The sequence below is a fragment of the Zerene cesonia genome, chromosome 26 (genome assembly GCF_012273895.1).
Source record: "Zerene cesonia ecotype Mississippi chromosome 26, Zerene_cesonia_1.1, whole genome shotgun sequence".
Taxonomy (NCBI): Eukaryota; Metazoa; Arthropoda; class Insecta; order Lepidoptera; family Pieridae; genus Zerene; species Zerene cesonia.
In genome coordinates, this window is record NC_052127.1 from 1,911,702 (window position 1) to 1,936,879 (window position 25,178).

General features: G+C 34.3%; 2 protein-coding genes across 4 annotated transcripts in view; one reads left to right on the forward strand and one right to left on the reverse strand.

Moving 5' to 3' along the window:
* Positions 1-343: 343 nt before the first annotated feature.
* On the forward strand, positions 344-16,269 carry LOC119836895 (dystrobrevin beta). Of its 3 annotated transcripts, XM_038362345.1 has the most exons (21): positions 344-633; positions 1,089-1,279; positions 2,184-2,400; positions 2,859-2,944; positions 3,568-3,719; positions 4,560-4,668; positions 5,295-5,461; positions 5,779-5,906; positions 6,682-6,785; positions 7,580-7,671; positions 8,007-8,045; positions 8,226-8,338; positions 8,583-8,763; positions 9,178-9,278; positions 9,774-9,862; positions 10,533-10,592; positions 10,952-11,047; positions 12,269-12,325; positions 13,999-14,081; positions 14,837-14,893; positions 15,557-16,269. In XM_038362345.1, the coding sequence occupies exons 2-20, from the start codon at positions 1,108-1,110 to the stop codon at positions 14,867-14,869; spliced, it is 2,079 nt and encodes a 692-aa protein (XP_038218273.1). In that variant the 5' UTR covers positions 344-633; positions 1,089-1,107; the 3' UTR covers positions 14,870-14,893; positions 15,557-16,269. The 3 variants fall into 3 exon arrangements, with proteins under 3 accessions (XP_038218273.1, XP_038218271.1, XP_038218272.1); XM_038362343.1 differs by lacking the exon at positions 14,837-14,893; XM_038362344.1 differs by lacking the exon at positions 14,837-14,893 and having other exon boundaries at positions 1,099-1,279.
* A 3,969-nt stretch (positions 16,270-20,238) lies between these two features.
* LOC119836896 (facilitated trehalose transporter Tret1-like) overlaps positions 20,239-25,178 on the reverse strand; it is a 22,083-nt gene continuing 17,143 nt past the window's right edge. The window contains exons 5-7 of the mRNA XM_038362346.1: positions 23,100-23,323; positions 22,270-22,455; positions 20,239-21,593 (exon numbers count right to left, since the gene is read on the reverse strand). Of these exons, the coding sequence (XP_038218274.1) occupies positions 21,339-21,593; positions 22,270-22,455; positions 23,100-23,323 (665 nt within the window). The 3' untranslated portion in view covers positions 20,239-21,338. The remainder of the gene's footprint in view (positions 21,594-22,269; positions 22,456-23,099; positions 23,324-25,178) is intronic.

Sequence of the window (25,178 nt, forward strand, 5' to 3'; positions counted from 1 at the left end):
AACCATAACTCTCCTTCTGTTTAATTGGGTAAATATACACTGAATAGATTTTAGCTCGAATTGGAGGTATTACGCAAGGTTTTGCACAAATAGACTGCTTCTAACTAGAAATTTCACGAAAAGTACTTGCGTAATATTAAATTATTTAGCATTTATCTTATGGTAAAATATCATTTCAGTTTCAATTATTAAAATAGTGCTTTTCCAAGATGTTCAAGGTTTTGTGATAATAACTACTGTCTATCTTTTATATTTTACTCTGTGGAATAGAACATCACTAGCCATAATTTGTTCAGGCACATCGCTATCCGCTATTCGCTACAGAAATGTCATTATAATTTATCTATGAACAAGATTGGGTTGAAAGTTGCTATCAGTATGAATCCATGAAGAAAAATTACTAAATTCAAGGAATATAGCAAAAATGTATTGTAAATGTGAAATAAAACCGTGTTGTTTATTGAAGTAGTACTCCGTTTAATCCTATATCTATCGTACAAGTTGTTAATGACGCTAAATACGTGTGTTAATAGTACGAATCGATATAACAAGTAAAGAAACCTAAAGAAATCTATCTTGGTTCTTTGGGTTAATTGTTATCATTTTGTCAATAAAGCTATGAGATAATTAACGGTGAGTAGAATTGTACAGCCTGAGATAATAGTTAATGTAAATATGCTATAAAATAACGCTTAATCTTTCACAACTTAGGTTGTTGTTAAATTAATTTACCATATTAATTCTTGTTACTGTGAATTTTCTTATAACAAAATAATCTACAATTACGTGGTTAGTAACTAATTGTCACTCATAACCATATGGAATAATTGTTTAACCTATTATTGAATATTGATGTTAAATAATTTCATCAGACCACACAATATCATTAGTATCAAAGTGTAAATCATAGATTGTAATTCTTAGATTTTGATTTAACAATCATAAACTGTAATGTTCTTGTTTGAAAATGTTTTACAATAGATAAGATACCTTAAAACCAATCAATTACATTGAAATATTGTAATTATTGATAAAAATGTATTTTATAGTAACCTTAACATTGTGATGTAAAAAGTGTGATTATATAGGGTGTTTTAGGTGTACACAATGTCGCTAGAAAGAGATAATATTGGTGTGATGCCTCCAGTTCCTACAACAGGGTCTGTGGACCCGCGCTCTCAACTGTTGCAAGAGATGAGAGAGCAAAACTTTGATATGATAAGGTTTGCTTCATACAGAACAGCATGCAAACTAAGATATGTCCAGAAGAAGTGTAATTGTAAGTAATATTTATTGTATCATCCTACTAATCCTACTATCCTACTAATATTATAAATGCAAAAGTTTGTAAGGATGTGTGTGTGTTTGTTGATCTTTCACGCAAAAACTACTAAACTGATAGCAATGAAATTTGGTATGTACATAGCTGAACAACTGCAATAACATACAGGCAACTTTTTATCCCGATATTTATACGGGATATGGACTTATGCGGGTGAAACCGCGGGTCACAGCTAGTAATTTTATAATTATTTTTTAATATGTAGGAAATCATTTATGGAATTGTTCAAATCTGTGTGATTATTCTTTCTTCATAAGAATACTGTTTTAATGTGGCATAGGCTATTAATTAGTTTTGGTACAGGTTTAGCCAATAACTGAAAGTAGCATATAGTTTTGATTCATATATTATTTTCTAATTTTCAAGATTTGTTACCTACAAATATGTCTATGCTTACTATTCATTTATTTAGATGAGTCATATTGTGACTCATAAGGTTTTATATACACCCTGAGTAACTTGTTAACTGTCTCATAGTTATGCATTTTTCATCATAACTGAAATATAATTGTGGTAAACATAAACTGCAATATTTCTGTAAGTTAAGAAGTAGAATATTAGCATGTATGAAAGTATCTAGTCTAATTAATAATTTCTAATTAATATTGTAGGTCTATTCTCTTAACTTGCATTTTAAATACAATTTGCATTAATATTATGTTGATATTGCTAATTATTTGTGAAATGTATTTACAATAAAGTGCATAATTAGTACAGAGATATAAAACTCAATGTTCAAATTATCTTGTCTATGGCAAATCCTGTTACTTCTTCTAAAAACTTCAAAAAAAATTGCATTCCATTTATAATTTGAATTTGAAACATTCCATTTTCATTCCAGTACACGCAATAGACATATGGAATGTTATAGAAGCGTTCAGAGAGAATGCACTCAACACATTGGAGCCAAATGCATGTGTTAACGTGACCAGATTGGAAACATTAGTGTCATCTCTATACCACAATCTGAATAAACGCCTGCCTCCGGCTAATCAAGTATCCGTTGAGGCTTGTTCTGCGTTATTGTTGAATTGGTTGTTATCCGCTTATAGCACTGGGTGAGTCAAGTGTTTAACAAAAAAATTATTCTACTTTTCAAAATTGAGTTATAAACAAATGAATTTCAATTACACTGTTATATTTACATTAACATCACACCACTTCCCCTTTTTCGCAATTTATAGCTATAATCATCCATACATGTTCCCACTGCAGAGACACAGACCTCTTGTGAGGATTCAGGCCATAATCCACCACACTTGCAAAGTGCATGTGGGCAGTTATGTCATTGAAATGATTAGCATGAATATGCTTTTGATATTCCTTCTCTGAATCAATAAAATAATAAAAGTATAGTTAGTATAACTAAAGTATTAAGAAAATAACTCTTTCTGCAATACTCATTAAGAAATTCCATAGAATTTCAGTTGGTATTATATTTAAATACAGAAACACAACATGTTATACAGTAAGTCATGTGAAAATATATTTTGTTAAGTTAAGTTAATTCTTTCAGGGAAAATGTGGGAAAGATCAGAGTGTTCTCAATCAAAGTAGCATTGGCGACAATGTGTGCCGGCAAGCTTATGGACAAACTGAGATGTGAGTATTATTATGTGCATAAAATCTTCTTTCTCTTATTATATGTGAATAACATGTCACATTGTTTGTCCGTGATGGACTTTTAAACTACTCAACCAATTTTAATAAAATCTACACACTTTATGCATTCAACGAAATTAAAAGATGGTTAGAAGGAGGATATTTTTTATTATTTCAATAACGGCTTTACTACCCGGGCGGAGCGGGGGCGTTTATAAAATAAATAAAATTGCCACACATAAATATTTGATCAGTTCTCTTATATATATTTTACTACTAGCTGTATCCTGACTTCACACATGTAGTAAATGGATAAACAGCCTATGTGGTTATCTAGATTATATTCTATTTGCATATCAACTTTTACACACATCGAATAAGCCGTTTCAGTGTGAAACATTAACAAGCATTCACATTCGCACATTCTTACAAAAAGTAAGATAAGAGAACTGACTAGAAAAAATGATTATTCTTCAAATATGTTTTCTCACAAGCTGCTTAGCTTCATGGAAGAGGGGGGGTTTTAGCTTTAACTGCCTCCCCCCTTCCCTCCTTTTCTCTTTCACCCAACATATCGTCGATTACGAAAACACACACTATATTATTGTTATTACTGTTTTCAGATATTTTCTCACAGCTATCTGACGGCAATGGCCATTTGTTAATGAAGCGGTTGTCTGATTACCTGCGGGAAGTACTGGCGTTGCCTGCAGCGGTGTACGAGTCACCGTCCTTCAGTTATAATGATAGTCTTGCGCTGTCTATTTTTAATCAGGTATAGTGATAATCATCATAATCATCATCCCATATATGTTCCCACTGCTGGGACACAGGCCTCCTGTGAAAGTTCAGGCCAGCACGCTTGCCAAGTGCTGGTTGGCAGATGACACATGTCGTCGAACTTTTTAATCCTCGGACATGCCGATTTCCTCACGATGTATCCTTCACCGTTTTAAACAGTGGTGATGTTATCCACATGTGCAGATAAATTGAAAAATCACTTTATTTCCTGCACGCTCGCCTGGTCTGGAACCCCGACTTATTGACTTTTGAAGTCCGAGGTCTTCACTACTGAGCCACCGCTACTCATATTGATCATATTCTATAGTAATAGGAAACAACTACTCAACTTTCTTTTTGTTTCTATTCCTACATAAAATATGTTGTTTGTGAGGATAGGTAATTCTAGGGGGTTCTAAGATATAATGTTTTCTTTTATACATGTGTAAGATATAGTTCTATTTTTTGTAAATTATTATCCGTACATGTTTGTTTAGAAAACTGAAAAAAAAATAACTAGCTCATTCAAAAGAAGTGGGAAGTGGAAAGGTTACAAAATATAAAAAAAAGGTGTGTGTGCGATTCACACACGAGTGAAACTTCAGTAAATCGACAAAACAATGAGATGAATATATATAAAATAGTATGTATACTTCTATCTCATTCTTTGCCGGCTTCATTCTACACATTTTTGTATTTGTGTCTCTTACCTGTCTTTTTTCCGTTACATCAGGTTTGAAATCACGATTCTAAGGAAGTTTCACTTTAACAATAATGCTTTTTTTTTAATAAGGCATTGATTGCTTTTAAATGGAATTATTCAAATAAATTACAGAATACCAAAATAACGGTAAACGACTTCCTGGATACACTAATGTCAGACCCCGGCCCACCGTGCTTGGTATGGCTGCCTCTGCTGCATCGGCTTGCTAGTGTTGAAAATGGTTAGTGTTTTTCATTTCATATACAATCCTATCTTACTAATCCTACTTCCTGCCTACTAATATTATAAATGCGAAAGTTTGTAAGGATGTGTGTGTGTGTGTGTGTATTTGTTACTCTTTCACGCAAAAACCACTGAACCGATTGCAATGATATTTAGCACGTACATGGCTGGACAAGTGGAATAACATATAGGCAACATTTTATCCTGATATTCCTACGGGATTCGGACTTACGCGGGTGAAACCGCGGGGTGCAGCTAGTTTAACTCATAAACGCGCATTAAAAGCTCATCAAAAGATATCTGAGGGCTGTTTAAAATTTTAATATAACGGCTAGGGTGTTCATTCATTGCAATTAACACCCAATTCCCTTGCATTAATGTTCAAAGTGGACTGTGTAGAAAACTCTGAAAATAGACATCTTTGCAAGAATAGAATGTGTCTTAGGCACATAAACCAAAAGAGTAGAAAAAATTAGATTGTTGAGGCAGGATGACGGGTGGCCGAGAGGCCAGGCAAAGAGACGCGGATTCGAATCCCGTCTCGCGATCAAATTTCGTTCTACTCTTTCGAAAATGTCCACCATCACCGCCGCACACAAGTAACATCCGCGACCCCACCGCCAGTGGTGCACCCGCTGGCGTGCAGCGCGTGCCGGCGCGGCTCGCTGAGCGGGCTGCGCTACCGGTGCACGCGCTGCGCCGGCTACACGCTCTGCCAGGAGTGCTTCTGGCGCGGCCGCGTCACGCCGCCGCACACCAACGAGCACGAGGTCAAGGAGTACGCCACCTATGTGAGTCTGACGATGATTCTGTTTGTTTTTTTTTTCGTAATTTTTTTGTGATTTTTTTCTTTTTTTTTGTAATTTTTTGTATTTTTTGTGATTTTTTTCTTTTTTTTTTTTTTTTGTAATTTTTTTCTTTTTTTTTCGTTTTTTTTTTGTCCTTCTCATCTGCCTTCTCATCATAGGAGGCGTGTTGCTCCGGCAGTGGGAACGTACATGGGCTGATGATGATGATTATGTTGATCCCTACCACCCCTACTAATGTTATTGTATATGCGAAAGTAACAAACAAACAAACTAACAAACGCCCCCCCGCCGGTTCGCAGAAGTCGCCGTCGAAGCAGATCGGCGCGACGCTGCGCAAGTCGTTCCGCTGCGTGCCGGAGCGCGCGCGCGCCGCGCTGCCGCGCTACCCCGACCAGCCCGAGCGGACGCTCAACTTGAGTCACATCGTGTGAGTTAAGAGTTTGTGTGTGTAAACTGTGTATGATTATTAGCACGCTTTTATTAGCTTCACCTCTATTTTTTTATGTCATATCGGGCAACTGAGCTGGTGGTTCGCCTGATGGTAAGCGATCACCACCGTCCATGAACATTCGCAAAGGTTGGGCCTCTGCGAATGCGCTGCTCGCTTTTTTGGGGTAAGGGAAAAGGAATGGATTAACGACTGGAAAGAAGGAATGGACTGGGATGGGTGAGGAAAAGGAAACGGGCCTCCGGCTTCCCCACTCACCGTACGAAACACACTGGCATGCTACTATTTCACGCCGATTGTCTGTGGGGGTGTGGTACTTCCCCTGTGCGAGCTGGCCCAATTCGTGCCGAAGCGTGCTCGACTCCCACAATAATCTCTCTCTCTCACAAAAATCTCTATGTTTGTGTATGACTGACTCTTTTTGACTCGATATTGACTCACTTCAAACGTACAGAATTAACTCTAACTTTATACACTTATTAGCATGCTATTATTAGCCGCACTTTTGTTTCTGTATTATATTCACTCCTTTTGACTCGTTTTTGACCCACGTTCAACAGATTTGATTCAATCTGTGTACTATTATTAGCATGCTTTTATTAGCTACACTTGTGTGCTTTTATGTAACCGAATCCTTTTGTCTCAATTTTGACCCTTATTATTAATAATTATACATTATAAATAATCATTTAATTAATAAAACATTATTTCCAATTTATATTGATATTAATTATTTAAATATCATTACTTTCAGACCACCATCTCCCGTACCGGCTCACAACGGCTTCCCAGAATATGGAGGGGGCTATGTTAATACTGGATCTTTGGACAGCCGATCTTCGAGATCCACACATAGAAGTATGTATGTTTGGGTGGGCGTGTGTTTGTGTGAGTGGGAAGGAATATGTGTGTGTAAAGTGGATGTTTGTGAAATATATGTACTTTAACGAAATATTTTTAATTATAGCCCTTAATCTTGTGATATTTAAATAATGTGCCTTGCGAATCCTTTCTGAATAATAGTTATATGAATTTATGTAAAAACATTAGAATAAATTACTTTTGATATATGAATATATTGTGAATCGATTCATAAGATTATTTAACCAAATTACATACTCCCACTAATATTATATATCCGATGTTTGTAAGGATGTGTGTGTGTGTTTTTTACTCTTTCACTCTAAAACTGCTGAACCCATTGGAATGAAATTTGGCACGTAGATAGCTGGAAGACTTATAACACAGAGGCAACTTTTCATCCCAATATTCCTACGGGATACAGACTTACGCGGGTGAAACCGCGAAGCGCAACTGGTTAATACATAATTTTAACTACAGGTCGCTAATATTAAGTCTCGTTTACCATGTTATGTGATCATAAGCCCCATGCGTGCACCTGTACCTTATCATTTAAAATCCGATCGTAAAAAATACATGGTCGTATATACAGCATGTTCCGGTTCTAAGTATATACAGTATATTCCGGTTGTATGCATATACAGGTGTTCTGGTTGTATGTATATACAGGATGTTCTGGTTGTATGTATATACAGAATGTTCTGGTTGTATGTATATACAGAATGGTCTGGTTGTATGTATATACAGGATGTTCTGGTTGTATGTATATACAGGGTGTTCTATTCGTGCAGGTATAGCGGAGCACCTGTCGCGCGGCGTGGACGACGAGCACCGGCTCATAGCGCGCTACGCCGCACGCCTCGCGCACGAGAACCGCACCATGGTATGTGATAGTGGGAAAATTCACACGTTTCTGAATCGCGCAATCAATTTTTTTTTCGCTACAAACTATATACACAATGGCCTTACTGGCCGACCAGTCGGGTAGACTGGAAATCAATCAAGTAAAATATGTATTTGTTAATTGTACCGCGTTGGTATTTATACAGATGTTGAATGAATGAAAAAATTTATACATGGTGTTGTTTGACGTTTTTGCTACAGGATGTTATTAAAATCGATTAGGTCCACTTTTACTTGGATATTTATAAAATAAATTGTAAATCAATTTACAAAGTATTGTAAATTTATAATTATGTGTTTCAATTTCACTTTCAGCCTCGCGCAGGTAGATCGGCTTCTCTAACGCCTGAATTGGTAAGTCATTAAATCTCAACAAGAATTGATTAGTCCCGGTTTTGTCTAAATTTTATTTAGAAATTCAATGAAAAATTTATAATTTGCCAATAATTTTTAACATACTGTACTTTTTAACATACTGTGAAAAAAATGTGTCAAAACTAAAAATTATCTATTTTTTTTTTTTTTTATATGCAGGGTCGATCATCCTCAGAAGGTTCGGAAGTAGACGCAGCGCGGCAACAGCGCGAGCTCATATCGCAGCTGGAGGCGAAGAATAGAGAAATCATGAGGGAGATAGCCAGACTCAGGTGTGTTTTGTCTCTTTCTTTTGTGATCTTCTGTTGCGATTTTTTGAATTAACAAATGTTATATAAGGTAACATTGACTCGCCCATTCGCTATATTAAAAGTAGCTACCTACACTTTATCCATTTATTGTTATAAAGAAGAGCAGATCCACTTGACAGAAGCTTTTTATTTTGTTTATTGAGAAGTTTAGGACAAATGATTCGATTTTAAACTATGTGTAAACATTTCACGTGCAATATTCCAGACGGCAGCAAGAAGCGGAGTCGGGGGGCGCTGGGGGTGTTGGGGGCGGTGCTCCCCCGCTGGTGTCCGAGCTGCGGGCGCTGCGCCAGCGCAAGGACGAGCTGGAGGGCCACCTGTCCTCGCTGCAGGAGTCCAGGAAGCACCTGATGCACCAGCTCGAGGGGCTCATGCGGATGCTCAAGGTTGGTGATGATTGTATGGTGCTGGTTGGCGTGTATGCCACTTTGTTCTGGTGTAGCGATTTAGCATTTTTTTTTTTAATTTATAAACAATAACACTAAGGATATCCTTGTGTAATAATAATATTCCTACTATTTAATACGTGTTATCTTCTATTATACTAGAATCATATGAAATATCGATACTGTTGTTTGACCGTATATCATATTAAAACCGTCACCGTAACGCGTTACGAAACAATTACTAGTTATATATTTTTTATTAGACACATAAGGGAAGCCAGACAGACGTGAAGGACCGTAAGGCGTTACGAAAAATATCAAATTATGTTTTTTATCCGACGCATAATGGAAGCCTGACAGACGATGGGCCGTAACGCGTTACGTAACAATTACCAGTTACATTTTTTTTTTCAGACGCAGCAATCCTCCCCCCGCTCGACGCCGAACTCCTCGCCGCGCTCCGCCAAGAGCCCCCCGCTGCCCGGGGCACAGGCCCAACCCTCTGCCCCGGAGAGGTGAGTTGCCCCATTCGTATTCATCTCATTGCACTATATACAAACTTTGCCCCATAAATACTCGTATACATTGCTTCACACGTAAGGACGCGGGTTCGAATCCCAACTCGTGATCAATTTTTTTACTTTTATTATTAATAATTAATAAAAATCTTTATTTATTCATACCTTACATTAACATTGTATAAAATGCTTTGAATTCGCGAAACATAAGCTTATAACTATGGACGCTAGACGTCCTGTAAACTAGGCCGAGCCTGTATCTTAGACGACAGTACCTTCCCGCTATCTATTATGTCTTATTATATTTTCTTTAAAATTTCTCATCATATATCATATTTTAGAACGGCGTAATTTTGGGCGTCGGAGGTTAAAAAAAAATTAAGTTTTACCTTACATTTAAATTTTTATTTATTATATTTTATAAAAAATGTTTCCTTACAAATTGATACATAAAAAAGTTACTTAAATAAAAAAAATATATGTCCATGAAAGGGAACCAACGCCACGTGGCACGGTGCGTAGCGCGCCGCAGACGCCATCTTTGGGAGAGAGGGAACGAATCGACATGACGCATAGTTTGGGTGAGGTTTTTTTTTTTTTAATTTTTTACTAATCACACGCGCACCGATATAATGAATGTGAAAGTCTGTTTGTTTGTCCGTCGATTACGCTCAAACTACTGATTTTGGTGAAATTTGGTATACGGACAACGGTGATTGGACTGCATTTCATCCCGATTAAATGCTCCCTTGGGATAAAACAGGAATCTTGATTTACGAGCGGAGCCAGGACGAGTGTCTAGTTCATCATAGACCATCAGACAGATAGTTCATCAGACACATATATAACCTATAGCATTTAGGAATCGCGTCTATATTCAACGATTAAATAATCCATAGTCAATCTAGTAGTTACTAGATGAGAGCGAGCAGACAAACAAACTTTTGAGAACTTGAACTTCAAATAATTAGAATTTAGAATATTACCTTTTTTAAATTTTATCTATACAAGTTGTGTCGTAACAAAAACGAAAAGAAATGTCGAATATATATTAATATAGTGATTCGGAAGTTATGAGCGGGCATGTGCACGTATTTTTTTTTTTATTTTTTATTATTATTTTTTTTGTTAGCAAACATTGCGATTGCAATGATCAAGTACATAGATAGCTCTTATGCTGATTATAATAAAAAAAAACGTTTACTTAGTTCGGGCAGAATAATTATTTATCTTTTCATTTTATACAATCAGGTATGGAGAGTATGGGCGGTGATAACAGAGGCTTTCATCAGAATCAGCGACCCACCACAAGTGAGTGAAATATTTTTTACTAGCTGTTCGCCATGGCTTTGCTCGTGATGCATATATAGCCCATGTCACTCGGTGAAGTTGAGTTTTTCAAAATCGGTCAAGTAGTTTTTGTGTTTATCAATTACAAACAAACTGACAAACAAACAAAAAAAGAAATTCTTCCTCTTTATAATATTCGTGTAGATAATCTACTGAAAATATAGAAAATCTGCCGTTAAAACAAATCAGTAGCATTAGAAAAAAATATTACATAGTTGTTGTATTATTGTCTAATAATTATTTTATTATATTAAAAAAGATGTTTGTTTTTACAAAAAAAAAATAATAATAATAATAAAAAATAAATAAAACTTTTTCAGTGGGAATAGACAACAGAAGTCTGCGAAGCGATCTACTTTATGCGGCCGATTCTGTCACCAACGCGATGTCTACTCTAGTAAGAGAACTTAATTCTGGTGAGAAATAAATATTTTTTTCTTATTTTTTCAGTGTTATTTCTAGTGGTTTTTGAAGTGAAACTTCTTATAATTAATTGAAAACAAATCTTTAATATTGCTAAAGGAAAAAAAATATAATGATAGAATAAAAAAAAAAATCTCACTTGATTTATATACAGAGTATAAGTAAAGAAATTATTTAATCCAAGCGATCCTAATCAAAAACATTACAAAAGTAAAGTAAAAAGTTTGAATAAAATCTGTCCATTTAAAGTGAGTCGAAACATAGAGATAGGTCAAGCTTATAAAAGTTTGTTAAAATTCAATCTATACGCTGTTTACATTTATACACTATCCTAAACAAATAAAATATAAAAAACCATCTGCGGATTGGGAATTTTTGGGAACGTCTGTTCAAAACTTAAAGTATGATGGTGAAATTTTTTGAAACAAAATTCTAGAATTGTTTCCATTATTTAGTTAAGGGTACACTTGATATTTCTTGTTTCTAAGATCGATACGGTAAAAATTAATTGGCCTTTAATTCTGTCACTTGGCAAACTTTCGACGAAAAAATATTTGAATAACTATGGCATATAAACATTTAAAAATCGTTTGCTACATGAATATGTAATTTATAGATAAAAAAAAAATATATATTTTTTTTTGCAAACGCATTTTTATCTGTTGTTGTAATTGTTGCCAGTATAAGAAGTTTTTATTCTTAAATCAATTAGAGAGTTTTGCAATTCCGCATGTATCCAATCCCCAAATATCTCGGCACGTGAGTTTTGCATGTGTGTTTCTAACAATTAATCATTAGATATTCCATTAAAAAGACCATGAGGATAATACATAATTTGCAATATAATTTAAAAGAAAAAAAAATCGCCTGCGGAAAGATTAAAATCTTTTTAATCCCATTTTAAATCCCTAATTCTTTTTTACTTATTCGATACATACAAAAAAAAATAATAAAAAAACGTTCAAGGCAAAATATGGCGGTAAAAAGGCCGCCATTTTTTAACTTCGTAGTATCCTGCCATATCCTGCTAATTTTTATAATCTAACATCCTGTTTAATGCTAGAACGTCTCAAAAAAAAAATCTCCTACATACATACACGCTTACCTGATCCACACGGCGCAGTCGGGTAAAAACGCGAAAACTCTTTAGAAAAGTCATTTTTTATTTATTTCTCCATACGTAGTTGGTTTTTTATGTTATCGATGTTTTGCAGAAGGCTCCGATACAGAAGATACAATGAAGGGAGGATTGGATTCGAGGAAGCAAAGAGGTTAGTGTTTGCTGTGATGTTTTTTTATCTGTGGTATTTTTTTTTTTTTGTATGCTGTTGGCTTAAGCGGAGATTTGGAAAGTGTATATAGGTGGATAAAGAGCCCATGCTAATGCGACACAATTTTTATTATTTTTTCGTTCAAAATCTTTATTTTGTTTAGAGTTCTATTTTTATTCATTATTTTATGTATTCTTAATCAACTTATAGGACAGCGTGGTTTGGTTAAAGTCTAACAGCAGCAGCAGGCTTTGAAGCTTAAAATAGAAAAGGATCTGCTATAAATAAAATTGTATTTATTAAAATCTATTTGAAATTTAAAGTTCTCCTACAGATTTAAGACACAAATCACATACGAAATGTTATGCATAGATTTTTCTCGTGTCATAGTTTTTTCCTCCGCTTAAGCTATAGCAGCGTTTAATATAATATCATTAGACTGTTTTTATTCATTTAACACCCATATTCTCAGTAATATATGTATAAAAGCACGATTTTTTGTATGGGTGCATGGCGATCGATTTAATTGTTAGTAAGTTTTTTAGCGAATAAAAAAAATAGTTGAATTTACTAATTACTACCTACTACTACTAACTAATTCACTTTACACATGTGCGAATATTTCTAATAAATATTGATATCAAATATCTAGAAATCTATACAATTGCTTTTATTATTTCATGAATGTGACCAGAGTTTTTTCTTTTGTTATAATTTAATGTGTTTACCACACAGCAAAAAAAGACTATTATTATGATATAACTAAAAAGCTGAACAGTTTGTTTGCTTGCTTGCTGAACGCGCCATCTTAAGTACTAATGTACCGATATGGATGAAACTTGGTATAGAGATAGGTTTAAAATCAAGAAAGGATATTGGATACTTTTTGATTCCGAATCTCACATGGAACTGTGCGGGGAGAACCCCTGGAATGTTTATATTTTCCTTTGACTTTGACTTAACCTCCCGAGTTGTCTAAGAAAAACACCACATAGATCCCTTTCCCGTGAGATTTCCAGGACCTATCTATCGTATATCCTTTCGGAGGTCTCAAGCTAATTTAGTAGCTACCATATTAAATACAAATCGAATCGAAGATGAGACGGACATTCATATTTCTGTATGTGGGAGCTAAGCACGCTTCCACACGAATTGGGTATGCTCGCACCAGGGAAGTAACACACCCCCACAGAAGAACGGCGTTAAATAGTGGCATGCTACTGTGTTTCGTTCGGTGAATGGGAAAGCCGGAGGCCAATATCCATTTCCTTACTCCTCTCGCCAATCCCTTCTTAATCCCTTTCCAATTTGAAGTCGGCAATTCATTTGTAGAGGCGTAAGGTCTGCAATTGACCTAACGCCTCTCTAAATGTTCATGGGCGGTGGTAGCGCTTACCATCAGGCGACCCACCACCTCCAATTCAGCCACTCGTCCACTGCCGACGATGACATGAAAAAAAATAGGCTTGGAGTTACTTTTTTTTATGTCATAGTCGCCAATGGAGCTGATGGGTCGCTTGATGGTGAGCGCTACCACTGCCCCTGGACACTTAGAGAGGTGTAAGGTCGATTGCAGACATTACGCCTCTACAAACGGATTGCCGACTTCAAATTGGAATTAGTAGGGATGAAATATGAAAATTGAACTCCAGTTTTCACTGTTTTTTTTACAGATTTCGAGGAAGACGACGACAGCGATGAGCCGATGCCTCGTCCGCAACTGCCCAGACACTATTTGCACGACAACAACGTTCAGGTCAGTGCCTAGATCTTGCCTGTATGCACTAAAGAGCTAGAGATTTCCTTAGTTGCAACGAAGTTCCTTATCGCGCGTTGTGAAAGGGGACTAGACGGAAAAAATTCTTACGAAGAGTTGTAACGACACTTTGCTATAGAAAGCCTACAATAGCTGTACGGCGTGCGCATGTTTCTCTCTCTCTCCCTCTCTCTTATAGAAACGAAAGGAATCCATCCGGGTGTCCCTTGACACATCTCAACATTCTTTTTCAGGTTTTTTCCCCGTTAGTTACTCATAAAAGTCTATACAAAGAAGAAAATAATTAATTAAAATTGTGCTTTTTTTACCATTTTGAATTTTAATAGTATAAGTACGTATTAGATCATTGAGAGTCAAATCAAATCAAATCAAATCAAATTTATTAAATCAAACACTTAACCTAACCTTAGAGCTAAGAACATCGCTGTAGCAATACAAATAGGTATCAAACAATTAAGGTTCAAGACCGATATCTTTGCTAGGTTACAGAGTAACCTGTATTAAAGATATCAGTACCTACCCCATACCATCAATAAAGCACAATGTAATTTAAAAGTCTCAAGTCTAATGATTTAAAATTACGGTTATAAAAAAAAGTCGAATAGCTTTTGATTTTATTTCTTTTCTTTTTTTGTTTTGTGTGGCAGTTATTATTGTTTTTTTTTGTATTTGTATTGTTTTTATTTAAGTGAGCACACTTTTATTTTAAGCTTTTTGCACTTTTATATTTTCAGAATTTGCCACGTAGTTTGATATCGCAATCATGAATTTTTGCTTGCACATTATTTGAGGTTTGTTTATTGCATCTTTTTTATTTTATTATTTTATACAAATGTACTTAAAAACGCTTTTTAAACAATCACTTCGTTATGCTGTGAGGTTTGTTAAATTGAACCTTTTTATTTTATTGTTTCATTTTGTATTTTTTGTGTTATGCATTACTTGGGAACGTGGATTCGCTCGTGCTTTATCTGGCTGTATAATTACCCAGTTATAATTAACCTATAATAGTATAGGCATAAGTGTGTTATTTGTTTGATATAATTTGATGCTTGTGTGGATTCATAAATGCTATTTTGTAAGTAATGCGTGACATTAATTGTTTCCATGTTCAGCAGAATTATAACGTGTTGATTTTTCTTTCAACTTATTAAAATAGTAACTATTTTATTAGACTATACGAAAAATTAAAAAAAAAAATTTAAAGTCCTACGTCAATGGTTTTTATGTAATTAATATAATCTATATCTCTATATATATAAAATTCTCATGTCACAATGTTAGTTACAATACTCCTCCGAAACGGCTGGACCGATTCCCATTCAGAAATTTCGTGTTCACATCCATAAGATAAATCTGAGAGTCAGCCAACGTCTATATGTCACGTTCGTAAATGATAAGAGTAAAGCATAACATAGTTTGCAGAAGAATAATTAATTAATGAAACATTCCAGGACACGCCGCCCCCGCTCCCCGCGCGTACCGGCCACTACTTCCCACGGACATAGCTTATTTCACTTGTATAGTGTCTTGTTTTAGCGGGTAATGTATGTACTTTTTGAATTTAGAAAAAAAGCTGTCTTTAATAGATGATTAGTTGATAATTTATAAACAAAAAAAAATATTATGTTATTTAGCAGCACTGATTTATTTATTAGGATGTATAATTATAAGGTAATTATTTTTTTGTCATATCTTTCAATGCAATGTGTTATGCTGTATTTTACATGTTATTTGACTCTTTGAGATTTTTTCAATTATATGGAATCATCAATTTTATCTATAACAATTCAACAAACATACTTTACCCGCTTTTAAATAACTAAGATATCTTTTTTATTTCTAGTTATAATAACTTTATATACTGATAGATCTGAATAATTATTTTCTATTGATAATATTTTCAGACTAAAATACATAATTGTACAATAAGATGTCATAATAGAAAAACAGGATGGCAACACTTAACACGCAATGATACCATTTAACGGATTTTTACGTGGTTTTATCACGTTTTAATCCGTTTAAAAGTATATTTCTGTTAAATACAAGTAAATACGGAAAAATCATTATAAATAATATAATAAACAATCGTTCATATTGAAACTTCTCAATGCGTTATAAAAATTGTATTTATTTGTAACATCTATGCGTTTTTTGTATGTTTTTTTTTAACTCACGATTTTTTTTTAACATGTGTTAAATGACAGAGGAAAAATATTTAATCCCAATTCACTCGTGTCTTTGTGTAGATTAAATTGGCACTTATCGACTAGTCATTTATTGTATAATGTAGATATGTGTGTATTTGTCGGTAAAAAAAAACTATTATATGTATAGAATTGTTAATTTCGAAATCTTTAACAATCTTCAATTTATAGAAATGAAGGCATAAAAGCAACTTTTTCTTATGAAATGTTCGATTATTATACCTCTATGAAATATTCGATTATTATAACTACTTTTTTATCATTTTGAGGATGTATTAAAAGTATCTATGGTTTGAGGATGCAGTGTTCAAGCAGTCAAGTAGGGTTACGGTAATTCAAATTGCAAATAAACCAAATATCCACCAACACTACAACCAAAAAAATAAACAAAAACTGATTCATAATAAAGAAGTTAAATATACAGTCTTTTATATAAAGAAAGAAGTAGGTAATCAATCAAGTTTAAATAATTTGAATACGTACATAATTATTATTATTTATATGTTTTATTCCAATGAAGTCTATCTATTTACATTTTTTAAATTATTTAAACGAACCTAAATGCATTGGATTTTAAACTATTATTTGTGTTAATGTCGCCTGTATTCACATATCTATCACTATTTTCTGTCTTCCAGATGTCAATTCCTTCCAAAATGTACAAAAATGTCAATTTATTCTTCCCACGTTTTTAAATATACTCCATCGTCTATTTCCTTAGCTGGCAACAATGATTTTCTATAATTTATAGTATTCTGTAGACTGTGACGCCAGAGACAATTCATGGCAATAGAGAATAAATTGTGCATGGCGCTAAGTGAGTTTGAAAAAAGAATATATTAAAACAAAAATTCTATCCACACTCTCACACATTCATGTAACAGCATATGTTGTATGAATAGTTATAGGCAGGATATAGGGCAATGACTCTTTGGACTATAACTATTTTTTTTTTCTTGATTTATTAAATTTATACCTTTTATTTCCTCCTTTTTCTGACCAATATGCGAGAAAAGGATAAAACATGCCTCATACTTGTAAAATAATATCCATTATTTGATGTGATTTTTGTTGAACTTTTACTACACAACAATATAACTTCTACTGAAGTTCACCTATTGATTAATGGTAAAGTAAGATTATTTCAATTTTGCTAAAGACTGATTTTAACACAGTAATGATTCCACCGATTCTAAAAATGTCTAAAGAAAAAATGCCTCGTTTATTTTCAAGGTTCATTGCTTGAAATGTTAATTTTTAAATATACCCCTCGTTTAATAAAATTTTCATAGATTCCCTGCAGGAGGAACAAATATGAGCTGATGATGATAGTCTCATTTATATTTATATGTATCTTATCATGACTTAAATACGAAAAAGATATCTATATGTTTTAAACTATTTATTGTGTATTTCTAATGAAATCGTCTTCAAAATTGCCCATTCACGGTTTTTATGTACTTAGGCTTCCTTTAACTATAGTTTTAAGTTTATTATCTCTGGTACAATCAATTGAAACAATGTACTTACGTTTTTGTCTATGGTTTATTGTTTTTAATTTTTATAGTTATTAAGTCATGTCATATCATTTTAAGTGCAATATAAAAACTTCTTGCCGCGATGTGTGAATCTGTTTCTTATTATTATTAACCAATTGCATATAGAATGGAATGGTTTTTAACTAACGTTCCTAAGAAAGGCTCTTTCTTTTTTCTTTTACTTTTTTTTTTGTTTCGTTACTCGACAATTGCTTGGGTTCCAACAGTGGCTGTTTTCAACTAGCGTGATTCTTCTTCAGCTTGATAAGAAATTGTTTGTCATTTGACGCCAATTTCATAATCTGGAGTGGTACTTCCCTTCGCCCAAAACGTTGGTGGCCTTCTTTGTAGAAAAGATTTCTTGATCATAAACAATTTAGGCATTTTTGTCTATGTTTTAATGTTACCAAAAAAAAACAAGCAAAATCATTCCATTCCTTATGCTTATGGTATTATCGTTTCAATCCAAAGTGTATAGATATAATTAGGATAAGTTAAAAGTTACTTAATTTTTCTTATACCGACTGGGATGCAAAACTTGGATCTACTTACTTAAATAAGAAAAATAGGGAGAAAGTATCGATGCCAGTGGTTCTGAATCAATTATGTTGAAAGACAATTTGTACGTAATAATATTTTATCACAAGGACCGATTTAGAATCGACAATCCGTTGTTTCTTTATTGCTTTCGTGAAAGCTTTAATATCTTCTAACAGTCATATTCTATGAGTTGTACTACGCTTATATTTCAGGCCATTCTTAATGTTTTTTTTTTTATATATCAAAACATATAAAAGATAAATTTTATATCAGTCCCACTGGTATGCATAACAAGGATTCAGACAAAAAAATACTAATGTAAAGTGAGGAAATACTGCGCATTATTTTAGCGCGGTTTTATACTCAAATATTATCAAGTTTGTATTATCTGTGACACGATATTGTAATTTAATAATAAAAAAAAACTGCATACAGTTTTTATACGTCGATTCTCTTCATAAAAATGTACCATTTGCAGAAATATAGTAGGAAAAAAACGTATTTTGAAATTGCTCTTTTTATACCGTGATAGATTTCATACTGTTTAGTATAGAGTAGATAAGGGATTACTACTATCGATAGGTTGCGGCACAAAAAAAAAACAATTTCTCTATGGTAACATTTTTGTATACGTCGTCACGTGTATTTATATAATATGACATGTAATCGTGTATAAAGCTTGGGGAGCCCTCTTGGTTTGAGATTGACAAATGACAGGTGGTCTTACCATAGACTACAAAATTGCAAGTTATTTGTTGAGTTCAGTGTGGCAGTAATCTAGTCGAAAAATGAAATTACTACGTTCTATTGCAACATCTATATTGGCATGGCTCTGTAAAAGCTAATAGTAAAATCATATTCGAAGTTGAACAGAAATCTTTCATTCTACAATTAGTAAATTGTAAATTGTAGAATGAAAGATCATTCTACAATTAAAAGCGTTCTCATATTTCAATTGTAACGTAGATAATACGTTTTCCGAGAACGTTTAGTGAAGGTTGTGATCGCAACTAACGGTACCGCAGAGGCTCATAGACAAGGTACCATAGAGGCTCGTGTACCATAGACAAACCAAGATGGCGCCCCTCAACGAGACTTGTAACCTATTATTGTATTGTAAGGACTGTGTCACTGCAATTATAAACATTCCATTGCTTGTGAGTTTGATTTTTATTGTACCCTCAATTATATTCAATGTCATGAAAATAGCTACTATTCACTATGACTTAATAGTTAAAGGATTCATCATCATACTTATCACACTAATATTATAAATGTGAAAGTTTGTTTGTTTGGATGTTTGTCCGTCAATCACGACTGAAGGGATTTTGATGAAATTTGGTATATAGACAGAGTATGACCTGACTTGGATGATAGGATACTTTTTATCCCGATCAAATGCTCCCTTGAGATAAGCAGGAATCTTGATATCCGGGCGGAGCCAGGACATTTACATCTATCTGTAAATAGCTACCGAGCCAGCAGCAGATTTTATGACAGATTTCTTTCGGGCTTGTACAATGGTTCAGATATTTTACAGAAATTTAAACATAATGATACACTTGTATCAACAATTGTACGAATTACCAGCGCGGAGCTGGCAACACTGCGTGTTTCAGAGGCGAAAACGCACGTCGCAAAAGTGTCGCCTGAGGAGCTTCAATTAAAGTTTCCAGCAATGTTGAGTCTTTATTGGGACTGGATTTGATTACATGCCAGATGTAACTGCTTCATTTATTTTATGAATAAAAATCACTTCTGCCCTGATTTTTGAAATAATGCCATATTTGAACAACGGTATGGGAATATTACATAAGTACATATGAATTTTTGGACGAAAAAAAACAATTATGAATAAATAAATTTATTTAATACAATTGTTTATCTAATTCACAACTAAGTAACTTAAGTTAATGTCTAACATAAATAAGTATACAATGGTTTCGTCTTATACAACACTACTATAAATAACTATAAAGTATACAATTAATTGAAATAATTATAATTACAAATTATAAAAAAAAATCTATGAATGAAAAAAGCTATGTATAGAGTAGGTAAATTGTTTTAAAGTCCTTACTATAATGCTATAGAGTTTGTTTGAACGCCTTAATACTGTTGCATTTGATGCTCGGAATACTAAGTTTAACAATAATTTGACTGGCTTATTTTATTCTATGCTAATTTCGTCTCTAAATACACATATGGCACAGTTTGCATATGTTGTCACTTATAAAAGTTTAAGATATTACATATAACTATTTATATCTTTTTAAAAATAAATCTTTAATCATAAGATTTACTTCCTAACAAAAAGAAAAAGTACCTAGCTACTAGGGATGTAGAGAAATATGAGGTTTAAAGGTTTAGACGATACAGTTTTTTGGATATTTAAATCCCCGTAATATTTAAGGTTTTCTAATATTTAGGTCTTCAAGCACTTTGCGAATTCGTTTCATATCAGTAGGAAGAGAGAAACATTCCCGCTGGAAGCAAATTCCTACACGGAATATCGCAATATAATAATGCTTTATATCCGATTTTAGTGGATCGCTTGAACGCTATCGGTGATACACGTGCATGTAAATGTTATTGAACCATACAAATAAAATCAATATCAGACATTTACCACATTGATTAAGATAAAAGAATGGCTGAATAAAAAAGCTTTAAAAAGACATAAAGCCTTTGTAAGGTTTTTGATTCTGTGTAAGGTTTTATGTTAAACATGTTCTACACTAATATTATAGATGGGTACAGTTTTAAGTTATTTTGAAGTGGGTTATCTTCGATAGTACTAATCCGATCGTGATAATTATTTCAATAACAGAAACATACACTATTCATGGGTTACAGGGGATATTTTAACCCGAGCCAAACCGCGGCAAGCCGCTAGGCTATTGTTATAAAGCCAAGGGATGAACAACGCTTATGCTGCAACCAAGCAATTACATCCTGGTGACCGCAGCCTCTTCATCTTTTTCCCTGCCGCCCAGTTGCTCGTAGATCTCTTCTATGGACTTCATCTTGGTTTCTGGCACACACCAGAAGATATACACCGTGCTGACGAGGCATACGGCTGCGAAGATCCAGAAGATAAGGTAGAGGCCCACTGTGGTGGCCAGGGGGTGGAACACCCTTAACTGAACGGAGACCAGACCGCTTGTAAACGCTATTACGATGGACGTCACGGTGCCACGATGCTGCAAAATGTTGGATGTTTTAGGAAATCATATTATGCTGGATTTAATATGAAATGCTATGCCTAACCTTTAATATAAAGAAAACTTTCATTTGTATTTGATAAAAGGTACATGGTAAAAGTAATATTATGCCGTTGAATTCGTTTATTGCATAGCAATTACGTAATAGATGGATAATTTTGACAAATAGACCAACACGATATTACGTTTAAATATAAAATATAGAGTTGTAGTAAGCGAATATATATATATAGGTAGGTACCATAACAGGCGAGTTATGGACTTTCAACATGAGAACACAAATAACTATATCCTAGCAGTCAATTGAAATCCTTAAACAAACAGAAATAGCATTACCCGCCAAACAGTGTACAGAATAACGAAAATATTCCTACATTAGTAATTCTAGTTTTTGACCGCGGCTTCGCACGCGTTAAATTCGGAGTAGTTTAATAGATGAAAAAATCATTAAATTCCGTTGCGTAGTTTTAAAGATTTAAGAGAACATAGGGACAGAGATACTTTTTTTTATACTATGTTGTGATGATACATAATACGATTCTGGCAAGACCACCATATGTACATATATTTCCTTTTATGTTCCATCTGTATATTTACTTTTTGTGTGCAATAAACATTTATCTATCAAATATTGGTTAACTCAAAAAAAACTCACTTGGAACGAGAACATCTCCGTCATAACAACAAACGGCACTGGCTGCAGACCAGCCGCGTCGCAGTAGATGCATAAACAGAGCGCGCTGACCGGCACCCACGCCACCAGCGTCGTGCGCGCGAAGAACCACCCGCCCAGCACCGTCAGCGCTATCCCTGATACTAGACACGTTGATCCTAGTAAAGGCTGGAAAATGAATCACAGCATAAATAGATATATTAAAAAAAACAGTTTTTAATGATAGAATGAACCTATTTGCTCACTGTATATGTAGCGAAATATTTAATCCTGTCAATCCTTATCAGGATAATAGGATATCCTCATGATATTATTTTATTGTGTCCAATTCTTGATAAGCGTACAGCTTGGATAAAATCTGTTCTATTAAAGTGAGTCTTAATCGAGCCTATAGTCGGTTGTATATAACTTACAGATGAAGCTATTAAAACCAATAAAAAACGTGTTAATAACAGAGCTATAGAGATAATGTAAAATCTAGTAGTTACTAACCATTTAATCAAGTGGGTTTATAAGGTACTGCTACAGATCAGTATCACCTGCATCTACCTATCTGTTCATAAAGAACAGGTGAATTTATTTAGTTTATTCACAAGGTATTTTTAGTGCAATGAAGAATCTTCATTTAATTTCATTTAAAAAATCCAAGCGTTTGTTATCGACGTATTGATTCAATTTGTCTGCGACACATATTTATTGAAATATATATTTCTGTTCTGCAGTTAGCTCAACCACATAGAGGTTCAGGTTTAAAACTCCCAAGACATATAAAATACTACATGTAACAAACACTCCCTCAGAACTACTATTACCTTCCTGCCGGTCCGTTCCACCAAACTCGATGCAGTGCAAGAGCCGATCATCTGCACAGCACCCAGCACAGCGGCCTGCTGGTTCGGCGTCAGCACCCAGCCCCCACTCGACTCCTTAAAGATCATGGAAGCGAAGTGCAGCACAGCAAGACAGCCGCACAGTTCCCTCGCGAGTGTGATGATCAGCGTGATACGGAACGCGCGGAAAATGCACTTGTCGGACACTGGAAACGTTATTTGTTTGTTATTATTAATAAATAAAATAAATTTTTAATTCTCCTAATTAACAATTTATTATAAATAATTAATAATTTCATAAATGAATTTATTGTATGCTTCTGTTTTCTGTTATGATCTGTTGTGTGTGTGTGTGTGTATGTGTCAAAATAAATGTTTTTCTTTCTTTCTTTCTAATTAATTCATATATAACTAGCTGTAACCCACGGTTGTCACTCGCGCGGTACCCGGGTAAAAAATAGGCTTTGTGCTAATTCAGACTTCAATCTATCTCTATACCATTTCATACAGATACGATAAGCTGCTTTCGCGTGAAAGAATAACAAACATCTTTCCAACCATTCATCCATAATTATTTCGCGTTTATAATATTAGTAGGTTTCAGTAAAAAAGCTCTGGCTCTCATGCTAGGTTTATATCCTTTATTAAAAGAGCCAGTCCTTTAATAAATCCCTCTATTTCTTATTCACGCCCAAACCACTGCACCGATTGGGATAAAATTTGGCACAAAGATATCCCATGGGAACGAGAATTATGCCCGGTGATAAATATAAATTCTTTTTTATATTTGAGGAATTCAAACGAATACCCATCAATTATGACGTCATTCACTTTCGTCTTGTCGAAGGTATTTAGGTTTTCAGCTCTATAATACACCCGATACAATATGTTTAAATTATACTTGACTAATTGCAATAGCAACTTTTATAACACTAACGTTTATTTTTTACTGCATTTTAATTAGTTATGTTACATAATGTATAATTAAAATTTTATTGTGGGAGTCGAGCACGCTTCGGCACGAATTGGGCCAGCTCGCAACGGGGAAGTACCACACCCCCACAGAAAACCGGCGTGAAATAGTGGCATGCCACTGTGTTTCGTACGATGAGTGGGGGAGCCGGAGGCCCGTTTTCTTTTCCTCAACCGTCCTAGTCCATTCCTTCTTTCCAGTCGTTATTCCTTTCCTTTTCCCTTACCCCATAAAAGCGGGCAGCGCATTCACAGAGGTACTACCTTTGCGAATGTTTATGGGCGGTGGTGATCGCTTACCATCAGGCGAACCACCAGGTCAGCTGCCCGCTATGACATAAAAAAAAATATATGTGATTTATTTTAATACTTCAACAAATATAATTATTTCTTGAAGGAAAACACCGTGAGGAAGCCTACATATCGCAAAATCAAAATTTCGACGACATGTGTCATCACCAATTAGTGATACCCCATGCACATGACCAGCGTGGTGGGGCCTCATCCCTTATAGGGGGCCCATGTCCTTGCAGTGGAATTATATACAGGCTAGATGATATAACTTTTATTAGACAAAAAACAGCCAGGTATTTATTTAGAACTAGCTTTTCGCCACGGCCCGCGCAGTCGCAGGAAAGATAGACACGGGGTTTTCCTCGCATGATCCCGTTCCCGTGGGATTTTCTCGATGAAAACTATCCTATGTCCGTCTCCTGGTTCTAAGCTACCTCTGCAAAAATTTCCATCTAAATCGGTCAATTCGTTCTTGAGTTATAAATAGTGTAGTGTAACGGCATCAGTACAATATATAATACCACACAGTAATAAGTACAATTAATACTATAGGTTGTTATAAGTACTCGCATAATCCAACCACATTAATTTATATGAATAATATCAATAATAAATAGCTCCTAGCAAACAAATGCATTAAAATATTTTATTTTAAAACATTTTTGTTACATAATCCACGACAATCTTGTCTTCTATCATGAGGTATTTCGATTAAATTAATAATAATAATAAAAATCATCTTTATTTAGTTCTCACAACATTAGTCCATAACAAAAACTTAAAAATACAGAAAAG